Source organism: Alexandromys fortis, unplaced genomic scaffold, assembly GCF_014885135.2.
Source record: "Alexandromys fortis isolate MF-2015 unplaced genomic scaffold, M_Fortis_MF-2015_v1.1 scaffold_1, whole genome shotgun sequence".
NCBI lineage: Eukaryota > Metazoa > Chordata > Mammalia > Rodentia > Cricetidae > Alexandromys > Alexandromys fortis.
Window position 1 is genome coordinate 36,924,319 of NW_026067927.1, and position 13,939 is coordinate 36,938,257.

At 46.7% G+C, this 13,939-nt stretch overlaps 1 protein-coding gene across 2 annotated transcripts in view; it reads right to left on the reverse strand.

Moving 5' to 3' along the window:
* Spock1 (SPARC (osteonectin), cwcv and kazal like domains proteoglycan 1) overlaps positions 1-13,939 on the reverse strand; it is a 438,932-nt gene that overhangs the window by 128,023 nt on the left and 296,970 nt on the right. For both annotated transcript variants that reach the window (XM_050143949.1, XM_050143950.1), the window contains one exon: positions 7,946-8,060. In XM_050143949.1, the coding sequence (XP_049999906.1) occupies positions 7,946-8,060 (115 nt within the window). The remainder of the gene's footprint in view (positions 1-7,945; positions 8,061-13,939) is intronic.

Genomic DNA, 13,939 nt, shown 5'->3' on the forward strand with positions numbered 1-13,939 from the left:
TCTGTAAGGTCAGTGCCCAGAATGGGCTCTACTACAATGTCTATGTTTATAAAGAATGGCTTTCGTGGTTCACTGGTTGAATTGAACTGGTATGAGACATTGAAACTAAAAACCTACAAGTGGGCATCCTGATGAGTTTAGCAAAGCAATAGCAGGCAAAGTAGATTCACGAAATATAGGACAATGAAAGAAACTAAAACAAAAAGGCACAAAAGTGGGAAACTTCAATCTTACAAACTTTTGTTCCTGGAGGGTCCACATGTGTCAGGCCTACCTGACTGCTAATCTGCCCCATAACCCGAGTCCTCAGGATGGGCCATGAGCATTTTACAACTCCCGTGTGCTGCAGGGTACAAGCTTGTTCATTTCACCATGAGCAGAGACAGATGCGCTAGCGTGATCCACACCTGCGTGTCATCAGTAAGACATGATCCCGCAAGGAAATCACACCAGTGATTATCTATTCAAAATGGCACACCCACCTCAGCCAATGTTTTCTCACACACTTAATTTTACAGCTACAGGTTTGCTACTGGGTACCCGACTTAATAGACAGACACCCAGAAACACCGCCTAGAATCCCAACATTGGAGGCAGCATGCAGAGCTCTGAATGCCTTCATCAAACATGGAGGCAGAAAATGGGAGGGTGTCCTTAAGCAAACCTGTGCCCTGTAAAATACCTGTCATCTTAGAGCCACAGATGTGGGTCCTGTGAACATCTGGGCCCAGGCACATCCTAGGAAGTCAACCACAAAATAGTCTTCATTTCCTGGATACAGCGGTCAGCTCAAAAAAAAAAAAAAAAAAAAAGGCATCACAAATCACAAGGAACCTGTACTGTAGAGTCAAAAGGAATCTATGAAGCCACCTTTGAGGGCCTGCGAGCCTAGAAGAAGAATGGGGTAACAATGTGGTAGGGTTCTGGCCCCTGAGGGCTACACCCAGAAAATGCCTCACCAAAGTATGAGACTTACCAAGGAGCCTGTGATAGTTAAGCCTATCCTACCCAGCCTGTTTCAGTAGCTTTGAAAGTATGGGCTTTAAAGAAAAATGCATACAAGGCAGGACAACACAAGGGTGCCACACTATACTAGAAAATTTGCATTTGTTCATTAAAAACATCGTTGTACATCTGGACACCTCTTTGTGCAGCAGACGGCAAGCGGTCAAATGCGGAAAGAAAACAAGTGAATGCAGGTGTCCAGCTGCAACGGATGCATCCACAATGCAGCCCCTCGTCCTGAGACTCAGGGAAAAGCAAGAAGGAAGGAAAGACAATCAGAGTGAGGACCAGGGCAGGTGTGGGAAGACAGAACCCTCTGTGTGTGACAGAGAAGTCGAACCATGAAGCCTCAACACTGTGATCACCTAAACAAGAGCTGTATGACGGCAGCATCCATTGACACGGTGGGGATATTTACAAACCCTACCTTTGGCTGCCAAGAAAGGGAGGATCTATTTTCTCCAGAAAAGAGCCTCTGGTAGGTGACTCAGCCCTCCCAAAGTCATCCCTAAACACCAATGTGTACATAGAACATGAAATTTAACTCGGTAGGCTGTGTGTGTGTGTGTGTGTGTGCGCGCGCGCACGTGCACGTGTGCATATGCGTGTATTGCATGACAATAACCTCTGAAGAGGTCATGAATTTGAGAAGGAAGCACGGGAGGAACCGAAGGGGGAGGGAGGGGAGATGATGTGAAGACAGCACTCCTGCATGACATTCTCAAGAACCAGAGAATTTAAATAGAAACAAGTGTATCTTTACAAATCTGCCCTGCAATGTAATGCATGCCTCACCATGCGGTGTTTGCCTTCGGTGCTGTCCCCTCGCTGTCCCCTGCTTCAACGGACTGAAGATCCCACGCCATTACTCACACTTCTAATATGAGTTGCTTTTTACTCGCCACTGCTCCTGTCATCCAGATCAGACCATCAGTGCCTTCAGTTTCATGAAGGAAAACAGAGGAAGGAGGACGGGGGCTTGTACTACAAAACTGTACCCAGGGGAGACCCCAAGATCAGTCCCATCTGCATCCTAGGCACAGGTAGACGGTAGGCCCTGTTTCCGTTTCTCTTAAAAGTCATACTTTCAATGTCACCTGAAGCTGGCTGGGTAGACCTCTGTCTGGGCTGTAAGACCTCAGGGTTTAAATTAATTCAGGTCTCTATGTATAAGTGACATGTGCTTCCAGGAATACATTTTGGAAAAAGTGCAAAGGAACAATTGGTGTGGGCACAGAAAGGAGGAAATCGGTGCAAAACCGGGGACCAGAGCAATTGCTTGATAAAGTGCAAGAACTAGAAGAAAGGGGTCCATGGGAACTCAGGGGCCAGACGAACAGTGACTCCCCCTTGGAGATCGTCCCTAGGTGGCCTCACATCTCCAGCGGCTGCTATGTGACCTAAGTACAAGGCAAAGAATCTGCAGACAGATAAAAATCTGCCCCTTATTGGTCGTGCGCAATTGGGACAATTATTTATGTAACCCGAGTAGCGGCTTTAGTCATCTAGGGGGATACATGCAGAGAGCTATGAGAGGAAGACCCATCCATGTAAAGTTCTTCTGACACACAGCAAGCAGTCAGCCACGCTGGTCTGAAACATCCACGCCCCTCTCCTCTTCTTCAGGGGTATATATGTGGCACAAGCTCCAAATACACAAATTGTATGCTTTCGCCAAAAACAGGTCATGGTGGAGTCCTCGTTTATCAAGTAAGTGACTGACTTGGAAGACAGTGAACCCAAACTTAGCTTCGATGGTTCCATGGTCAGCAGAGGACTATCACCAAGTTCTTGGGCTTGAGCTCTGCCCATGAAGATCTCTGAGTTTAAAATGAAACCCATAGCAGCGTGTGGTCCCTCACAGAAGGGACACAAGCCACAGAACTGCAGATTCCTAGTAATGAAGGTGGTCTCCACGACCCGATGATAACTCAAGAATGCCTTGATGGGCTAAGCATCAGAAAGCCAGGCAAGCACCCGGAAGCCTGGTGCCTTCCACATGCTCATGTGCTTCCCAATCCTCCACAGCTATGTATGTGTATAATCATCTGGTTCAAAGCCCCTGTAGCAAGAGGCAGTGCTTTGTTGTAAGACAAAACTGAGATGAAATAATCCCATCCTTTCAAATATCCTCTGAGAGTTTGGTATTTGAGGCACATCCTGTGATGTATTTCTCTCTGACCTCAAACACTTTGATTCTTTTTTTCAAGTTCACATAAAAGAGAGAAAGCCCTGAGATGTGTCTACTGTACCAAGAGCCTCGACGGCATCTAAATTCTTGGCTGGCACAGAGAATTAGTTGTTATTCCAGATAAGGAGGAAGCAGAGATGAAGGGCCATTACATGAGAGAGGCCCAGGCCTCTGGGAAGTTGGACCGTCTTGCTCCTTACTTAAAAATAGATGAGTACCCACCGCTCCCCAAGGCTTTGAGGGTCCACTTAGACAGTGCAAGTCCCATTCTGACACCATCTCCCCATTCACAACACAGCGTCAGAATCAGAGAGTGTGGCTTGTCTGGACGGCCCCAAACAAATGCTTCAATTTTCTATTCTCCAAATGAAAATCAATGGCAAGAGAGAGAGAGAAAAATCAATGCTCAGCCCTCTGTGAGGAGACCCCACCTCCTCCATCTCCACAAGCAGCTGATCAGAACCAGCGATCCCCAATAGCAGAGACCCTAGCAGCAGAGCCCTCTGCAGGCTCTGTCCCTTGGCAATATTCTCCTACGAATATCTCAGAGAGGATTTAAACAAAAACTATGAATAATAAGACATTGTTTAAAACATCCCTTTCCATTGAGAGCAGACTCAGTTACAAATGGGGTTCTGGTTTCCCAGGATGGAACGTCTGGTTTCCCAGGACGTCTCTGTTTCCCAAAGGATCTGACTTGTGGCCATGAGTTATAGGATGCTCAGCCATCCACCTATACTCTCATAGTCTCCTCATCCCCAGGCAACTGTGTGTTTCCTGTGACCCCAGACATGGAGTCTGTGTCCCTTATAACTGGTTTGGCCCCAGAAGGGAGGAAATGGAGATGGAATACTTTATATTTATTTGAGTCTGATCCTTTTTGGTATTCAATTATTTTTTGATTGTTTGGTATACTAATAGCTTACTTGTGTTTGTTGCTGAGTAGTTTCAATTATTAATGGCTAGGACACAATTGGCTGATCAGCTCACCTTGCATTCTCGTGTGTGTGTGTGTGTGTGGTGTGACGCTAAATGAAGCTGATATAAACACACATGAGAGTACTTTTACATGTACATATATGTAAAGCAAACCCTCTGAAATATTCCCTCCCAGTATGATTGGACTGACTTTTTTAAAAAAATTGTAAGAGTATCTACAGAACATCAGACACCTTCAATTTGGATAAAATCTCATTTGCTATGTCACAATTAGGAAGTCTTAATCAAACCCAAGGACAGAAATCTCATGTCATTTTCTTCTGAAAGTTTTGTAGACTTAGTGTGTGTGTTTACAAACGTGACCCATCTCTCAAGTGAAATTTTTATACAGCATGTTATGCAATCACTAAAATTTTAAGCTTGGTTTATAGTACCCTAAAGTGTTCATGTATAAATATCAACACTAAATTCTATATATTACATACGCCACTTGCTAAATAAGTTTTGACAAAAACAAGTCAATTAGCAAAACAGAAGTCGAAGGGATGCTCAGACGCTAAGAGCACTGGCTGCTCTTCCACAAGACGGCTTTATGCCCAGCACCCTCGTGGCAGCTCATAAACACCTATGACTTCAGCTCCAAGAGATCCAATGCCTTCTTCTGATCTCAGAGGATATCAGGCACATGTGTGCTACACACATGTACATGAAGGCAAAATAATATGCATAAAATAAATTTTAACAGAGACAAGAAAAGCTAGAAACTAGACAGAACTTACTGAAATACTTTAATTACTGCATTTAAACACTGTGGCCTTTACCTACTTCCTACTTATTTTTTTGTAATTTTAAAATATTTTCTATAATAAGCATCAACCATCATTCCAAAGGTAGAGCGAGAATTTTTAAGACATCAACAAGAGGCCGTTCTGACCACATCCTTCACTCTGCAGTTCACCAGTGATCCCATGGAGACTGTGAAGCAGGAACATATGGCCGCGAATCTACCTCCTCCCACACCGCCAGCACAGCCTACCAGCAGGAAGGAAAGAAAGAATTTCCACAGGAGCTCTCTGAGAAGGATGTGAATGCAGCGGGAGCCTCCGGATAAAATCCCCACAAGTCTCCTCCTCAAAGAACTGGAGGAGACGCCAGCCCTGAAACACGGTGTCCACAGTCCTGTGCTCCTAGGAGCTGCTCTATCCACTTGAGGTCCCATTCAGGCCACAGATTTCCCTCGCTGGGGCATTCCCCAGCCTTGCCCCCAATCCACTTGCAAGTCAGTCTACGCTGGGGAGGGGGGTGTTCTCATCAGCTGTGACCTTCCAACTCGCTCCTAGTCTGTCTGCAGCTTCTCAAAGTCTAAAGACATTTTCCCTTTGAGTTGTGAGAGGCCAGCTCGGCTAGCAGGATTCTCTATAGATATTTTACAGAATGAAAAAGCAGTTCTCAGATAGATGAAAAAATAGAGTTGTCAGTATGCTGTCTCTACTCTGGGGGACCCCTGAAGTTTAATGTAGAAGGGCAGATGCTTCATCCGGGAAGGCATCCAAGATCCTCCAAGGAGCTACACACATGGCTACTATTGAGGGCTGAGAAATCCCACTTCTGAGAAGGATATTTGGGGATACAACCACAGCGACCACACCACAGGTCTCCTTGGGCCAGATCACCTCCCTTCCTGCTAAGGAAGAGGGTGTACCATCTTCACCAGAGCACATTCTTGAGCTATTTTTCTAGCGATGAATAGACCCTATGGTCAGAAATGCAGTCGTTTGCTTTGTCTTCCCTGCTGCAAAGCACAAAGTGGCGGCAGAAATGTCACCATAACCCCTGAGATCCGGTCCAAAGGCTCGAAGGCAGCACACTCAGACAGAGAGGGAAGCTGCTTCTTTCTCAGGAACATATGCAGCTGGGAGGGAGAGCTCTGGCTGAGCTTCCAGAATTACTCAGAAAATAACTAGTATGGCAATTGTTTCACTGATGCTTAGACTAGCTGGCACTGTTGGACGTCAAACCATCATTGTGTACCATCACCTATAATGAACTTTCACACAAAATACACTGTGTCTTCACATTAAATCCGTTTAACAGATGAAGAAATACAAATTTAGACTCACAAACTTATTGATCAAATTTACAGAGGCCAGGAGGAATTGAACCCACTTCTGTCTCCTTCCTAAATCCACGAAATTATTCTTACATCCCACTCAGTAATGACTTGCATATGTCTATGGTTGGCAAAATCCCAGCACAGAGAAGAGGGGGTGGGCACAAGCCACGCCCCAAGCCAAGAAGCTATTTGTCATTGATAGCTGCTGGGAGAGAGAAGTCAGCTTTCTTCAATGGGGAGCCCACAGCGGCATATCAGCCACACTCCAGGGCAGGCTCCACACCCAGGAGTGGTTAGCCAACACAAAATAGACTCCAGACTTATTTTTTTGTCTGTGCTTTTTGTTGTTGTTGTTTTTGTGTCCTTGTTGTTGTTGTTACTGTTTTAAAGGGTATGAAGTTGGGTGGGTAAGGAGGTGAGAGAGGATGTGGGAGGATTTGGGGTAGGGGAAAATATGATCAAAATATAGTATATGAAATTCTAAAATAAATAAATATTACATTTTTTATGTAATATTTAAAGGCTTTTAAACATGTATATGCAAATTATCGATACTTCTTACTGCTTCAGCTCTGCATTTGCAGAATAGAGACCAAAAAAATTTATCTGATTTAAAAACTGCCCGGAGGAACTGAAGGGCAATTGCTGAGCACCACTCCTGGGGTCCAGGGCAGGACCCATCTAACTCCGGGGAAGAAGCGCCAGCCTAGAAAACAGCCAGGCACATCTCGGTGCTTCGCACTTGCAACAACACTGAATGCAATCCCCGGGCAGGGATTCCAGTGGCCACATCTGTGGCATCAGACCTCAGAGTAGGGAAGACAGAGGCTGCGCATCGCTCCGATGAGAAGCTCTGTTTTGCTGCCAGGGGAGAAGTGCTACCCCGCCCCCCCCAGAAAAATCTAAAGGAGGCCACTCAGAAGGGAAGGGACCATCAATCACAGCATGTCCTAGGAGGATGAGCCAAGGGGCCAGTGCGAATGGCTACCATCAAGACCTGGAGAGAGAAAGCACCCATTCTGCAGACTCCAGGGTGTCACACTGGAGCTACGAAAGCCAGGGCTGTGGGAGGGTCCAGTTCCTGAAAGGCTGCTCATCATGCTCAGACTGTCAGTGGCAACCAAAAAAATGAAGGACCATTTCCTGCTTTCTAGACTGTAACCTTCCTGGGTACCAGGGTTACTCAAGGAAGAGGACAGCCCCCGTGTTGATGAAAGGAGGCTTTTCTGTTCAGATGAGGGCTCAGAGTCAAAATTAAGAATTTTTTAAGTTAAGATTTCTATTCTTAGAGCTGGAGAGATGGCTTGTCATTTAAGAGCACTGGTTGCTCTTCCAAAGGACCTGGGTTCAATTCTCAGCACCTACATCTACAACTCCAGTTCTAAGGATAAATAAATACCTTCTTCTGACCTCTGTGGGCACCAGGAACACATGATATGCTGACAAAACACCCCCCACAAACACGAAAATAACAACAACAATAATGATAATAATCATCATTTTAAAAAAATTACTAGTTTTGGCAAACCTGTGCTTGCTGTCTGATCCCAGCACCTGAGTACAGGCACCCGATAGCATTTAAAGGCAAACACACCGCTCTCCTCTGTCCACCCTGCTCCCAGGCACAGCCTGAATGCTTCAGATCCCCCAGTCACGGAGCACCCCGAATTTCTAGTCACCTTCTTCCCCTCACTTACCTGGGCAGCAGGTGCTTGCGGCTGACGCACAGGGCTGTCTGGTAGTCTTGGGTCACACACACTTTGTGGGGGCTGCACTTCACCTTCAGGCAAGGGTCCTTGGATGGGTCCAGGGCTGAGATAAAAACAAGGAGAGCAGGGTTAGCACCTCCAGGGAAATTTAATTTCCGTCACCACTCACATAGACAAGTGGGAAACAGGCCAGTTGTGCCGATCTGCGCTACGTGTCTTTTCCGAGGCTGGTGGGGACTGCAAGGGAATCCAAGCCAGGCGGAGCTCTGCAGCTGTCACCCAGGGCTCTCAAGCACCCAGAGAGCAGCCCGTTCGTGTACTGGGCCTTTTCCAGTGCCGTGATTTAATTTTAAAATTATCCCTCACAATTGTACATAATCCAAGGACCAAGAGTTACCAAGACTGTCCCTCTTTGGTTATTGTTGGCTTGTGTGACTTCTTCCATGTTTAATATTAATTATTTCCTATTACACACACCCCAAATTCTTGCTGAAATTGTTTGCTTCTGTTAAATCAATAGGAACTTCATACATGAATAGTTTATTTTAATTTTTTTTGAAAACTTCAGGACGGGCAAGACATTTGTACAACACCAAGTTCGGATGTAAGTGGGAGTGGGGAAAGTCTACACATAAATATTGATTGTGCAAGGCAGAATTAGATAAGGGCCGTGATGGGCATAGAGAATGATAACGGAGCTGGAGAGAAAAATAGAGATCAATTTCTAGGGCAAGGATTAGTGAAGCATTAATATTTGAATTGAATCTTGAAGGATGGGCAGGTTTTTTGCAAAGCAAAGATGGAAAAGACAAGCCGGGCAGGAAGAGCGGCTTGAGCAAACGCGGGGCAGCGTGTCTGGGCAATCTCGAGACAGTCAATCTCTTCGCTGGAGCTGTGGGTCTGAATAATGAGAGAGGGGAAAAGTTGTTCCAAACATATAACTCCAGAAAGAATTCCCAAAGGCACAAGGTCATATTCAGCAGCATTTTCTAGACGAGGCTGAGCAGCAGGCCCCCGGCTAATCAGCACTATGCTTGCTGAGGTACACGTGCTCATCATGGGTACAGAGGAGGCCCCAGGGGATTCTCTGCAAAACAAAAGCGATTGTGCCATCTCCCAGCTTCCAGGCTGAAAGCCTATTAGGCAGTAAATCTTTCATAACTGCTCTCCGAGCCAGGGGAGGGACGCTCCCCACACCACCCTCACACAAACATTTGTCTAAACAGATTGGCATTCCGAGCAGGAACTGCAAAACTGTCTACCCCACCAATGAGGCTCGGGCTACCACACAGAAAGTCACAGTTCTTCCCTGCCACCCAGGCCTGAAAATCACACATCACTTTCTTTAGGCTGCTGTTGGGAATTTCTCAAGGGTCCTGAACCCACAACCTTGGGAGGTGCAACTGCTGTATATCTCGGGGTGGCTCCTCCCTGTGGCAGGGGTAGCAGCTGTGAACAAGCAGGGAGCATTCTTTTATCAGTCACAGCAGCAGCAAGGCCCCAATTCCCACCCCAGTGGAGTCGCCTGGTAGAGTCTACTTCCCAGGGGTTATGCTCTGAGGCTTGGAGCTTAACAGAGAAACAGGCTCCAATAGCAGCTGGTTTGAGCTGCAGGGACAGGGCTTGCTCCTGAGTCCTATGCTGAGAGCAGCCTCTGGAGGCAAATAGCAGAGCAGGCTAGGCCTGCCCACAGAGTCCTCCAGAGTTGAGCCTTCTAGAAATTTGCAGGCAGAGCTTCCTGGTCCTGTGTAGAAACAGCTGGTTTTCTGAAGATGACGTTAGAAGGTTGGAGTGATCTCTGTGCATCATACCTTGGAGTGTAGTGCAGCCAACTTCAACTGCTCTCTAAGACGCCTTCAGAACTAAGGCATCCAGTGAAGATTAGCATGTGACCACCCGTGAGGACAATGCCAGTCCTTCCTTGTCTCTTCTCTCACCTTCGTTCACCACTTAGGATCTCAGGGAACCTGGAGGCTACACCACTGGCAACCTCACCACAGCGACCAGTTAGGGCATTTCCCTCAGTAGGTGCCAATGCTGCTGGGCCTTGGAATTTCTGCCCCAGAGGCTTTCAGAAATGGCGAATCTCAGGCTGGCCTCCTTGATGGGTGCCGGACTCTGCAACACTATCTGATGTGTGTGACAGACACTGGAGCAGAATTTGGACTCTTGCTTCTTCAGCTGACTTCCCGCGAACGTTTTATGTCCACACTGCCACCCAGGTGGACAGAACAATGCAACTGGAAAGGGCACAGACCTCAGCTCCAGGGCTTCTGGGACTGCATTCTAGTTTGGCTGTTTTCCAACCAGTCTATGCCTCCATTTCTTCTTCTGTAAAATTTCCCAATTTACTAACAGCTCCTTTATGGATGGTTAGGGCTTGTTAGCTGCCATTGGTTAATACATTGCAGGTGTCTTTACATCTAGGATGGTAAGCACGTGCCATACATGTGTTGGGTTTGAAGGTTTGTGTTCTGTTCTCAGAGTGGGTAGCAAGGCTTCATAATTACAGGAGCAATCGCTGGCACTCAGCCGAGTGTGTCTGACATGCAGGCAGTGCACTAAGCCCTCAGATTGGATTAGCTCATTACCCTAGTTTGTTTTCTGGTGCTGTAATAAAGAAGACCAAAAACAACTTAGGGAGGAGGAAAGGGCTTATTCGGCTTAAATCTCCCCAACTGCAGGCCACCGCTGCAGGAAGTTGGGGCAGGAACTCAAGCAGGAGCAGAGACAGGAAACAAAGAGGAGAGCCCTTCACTGGCTGGCTTCCAACAGCTTCATGTTCAACCACCACTCTTAAACAATGTAGGACCACCAGTGTGGGGTGGCACTGCCCACCGTGGGAGAGTCTCTCATGGATTCACCGAGCCGCACAGACAGGCCCACAAGTCAGTCTGATGGAGTCTCCATCGAGGGTCTCTTTTCCCAGGTGTCTCTGGTCAGCCTGCTCTCACTGGTTACCTCTCTCACTTAGCCCTCACAGCATCCAGAGACGGCCCCTGGACAAAATACACTTCGCATTTAAATTGGTCTTGAAGAGAGTGGCAGGTAAGAGGTGCGGTGGAAATTTGCATACTGCTCTATCAACCCAAACTCTGTCCTATTACTCGTTCTGGTAGAGCCGATCATCTAGAAAGCTGATTGACAAGCCCAGACTAGAAGTGGGCAGCCCACCACACCATTTTCTAGACTTCTGGGCTGTAAGGAGTAAAAGGTGAGTCCATGGGTCTGGTGCTGTGAGGCCACAACACACCCTGACAGTGTGTCCCCCAGGACCGAGTTGCACAGTCACCAGCGCCGGAACTCAACCAGAAGGGGACACTGAGCTGCACGCTCCGCCTACTAGCTCTAGACATGGGACACCCATCCCCCCACCCCCTAGCAGAGGCACTTGACCCATGTCCATTCAATTCCCTGTATTCTCATAATCTGCCACCCTACTATTAGGATAACTAGGGTAGATAGTCCTTACCATCTGAAAAGCCAGACAAACTTAATAAGCAAAACATCCACCCCAAATGTGAATATTCTAACCAATAGTCAATCAGGTCTGAGGGTGCTACCTGAAACCCCAGCTACTTGAGAGAATGGTAAGTAGTTCAAGGCCTTCCTAAGTAACTGCCTGTAACCCCACTTCTAAATAAAGAGGGAGTTGGGGGTAGAGCCTTGCCTAGGAATTGTGAGGCCCTACACTGAATCCTCAGTATCACTGAGCAAAGGAGATCCAGCCAGCCATCAGCCATCCACTACTTAACTCCGTGCACATATTAACGATCTGCACAGAGACGTCCCATCAGCTCAACAGTAATTACGAGGGTCTGAGCACTTCAAACATGTCTGTGAATTGTTTGGAGTAGATGAACTTCACAGCACAGCAGAACGTTCACAAATCAAGGGGTCAGCCTCCGCTTCATCACCAGCACACGCTTTGCTTTGAAATATAGCAGTGCTTGGTTTGACGGGGGATGAAAGGACACGGAGTCCAGGTCTACTGTGCTCTGAGCAGAAGCCACAAGGCTCCCCGCCCTGACACAGCACAGTACTGCCTGACTCCTCTCTCTAAAGAAATGACAGGTAGGAGATCAACCTAGAAGTGGCATTTCATCTAGGGGCGGGGCCTTGTGAGACTTTCCTCCTTCCACACAGCATGTTGACTGGTGTGGTCTCTGCAGGTCTCGGGCAGGCAGGCATGTTGGTGGGAGTTCATGGAGGCAACACATCCTATGCAGAAGAAACTATCCCACAGTGGTTGTCCTGGTCCTCGAGTTCTTACCATCTTTCCACCCCTGCTCCCTCAGTGTTCCCTGAGCCTCTGTCTGGGGTTCTAGTGTCGATGTCCCATTTGGGGCTGGGCACCCCAGAGTTATTTGTTCTCTGCACTTTGATTAGTTGGAAAGTTTTCTCCAAAGAAAGAAACTTCTTTGGTAAGATGTCAGGGCTGTAAATGTCTCTAGGCTTAAGGAGGAATCTTTATAGTTTTGGGAACATGCTGGTACTAGGTTTTCCTCTAGGGCCTATGATCTCTATAGCCATGGGCTCGTGGTTGGGTTGATAGTACCAGGCCTGACTTCCCTCCTACTGAATGGCCTTTAGGTCTAATTGCATAACAGTTGATTAACCCCAACCTACAAGGGCTACTATTGTATCATAACTGATGAGATGGGGAGAAATAGTTTAGATTTATTTTGAGAGACAGAATCTCAGTTGTAAGGGATCAGACCTACACACATGTAGAAAAGGACAGCACTAATTGGACTCAGTCGGGGTGCTCTGTGTGTGTGTGTGTGTGTGTGTGTGTGTAGTAAATATAGAAGAGGTCATGAGTTTGAGAGAGGGTAGTTGGAGGAACACAGGAGGAGTCGGAACAGAGAAGGAGTAGTGGAAAGAATGTATTTATAGCATACTCTTGTATGAAATCCCCAAACACAGTAATCAGGGAACAGAGAGATGGCTCAGCATTAAGAGCATTGGATGCTCTTCTAGAGAACCTGAGTTTGAGTTCCAGCACCCACAGGCTAGTCACGACCTTTTGTAACTCCAGTTCCAAGGGTTCTGATGCCCTCCTCTGGTCTCTGTGAGCACTGTATACACATGGTGCATAGAGAGACAAGCAGGCAAAACCACCCATACACATAAAATAAAAACAAATAAACCTTTTAGAAAACAGTGATGATTAAAACCAATAACTAGCACAGGAATCTTTTTTAAAAAGAATCAGTATTTGAGAATCTCTTCCACTAGGTGGGGGAACTGCCCATGTGGGGAGGGAAGGGGGAAGGACAGACGTCAGGGACAGCCCTGTGCAGGTGTGGAGCCTTGCTGTCAAGGCACTGGGGATTTCTTGGTGGCTCTCTCCAAGGCGCGCTCTCTCTGTGTAGATGCTTGGTGACAGAAAGCAGCCATCCTCCAGAGACAAGACCCAGTGTCCCTGTTACAGTGTCACAACACCTGCAGGACTCACCGGGAGCTAACCAGAAAATGCGGCCAGCGAGGGCACAGCGAGGGCACCGCAGGGACTGTGAAAGTAATGCCATCTCTCCCACCCACCTTCCAGCAGAAACTAGCCCAGAGTCAACTGGTATAGAACACACATCCAATTAATTTTTCAAAATAACTTTTACAAATCTTTCTTCAAGGAAAAAAATAAGAATGAATTAATTTGTAGAGATTTGTTGAGCTGAAGCACATTGAATTCAAAGGCCAGTTAATTACAAGCTTTATGTGTTTTTTTTAATTAATGTTATTTTTTAAGCCCACTGCTTGGTCTCAATTAAGGTGGTGATATTTTAATTATCGTAATTGTTTCTGAACTTGGTTTTTAGTTCAGTGAGTTATTTTTTAATTAGCCACATTGATTTTAAAAATCAGGACTAAGCCTTATCACTGTCCTTGGGCACATCCTATTGTCTTAACTGACAAAGGGTTAGGGTCAAAACACCTGTTATAGAAATTCTGCAGCTACTCCCTAGAGGGTGAGAGGAG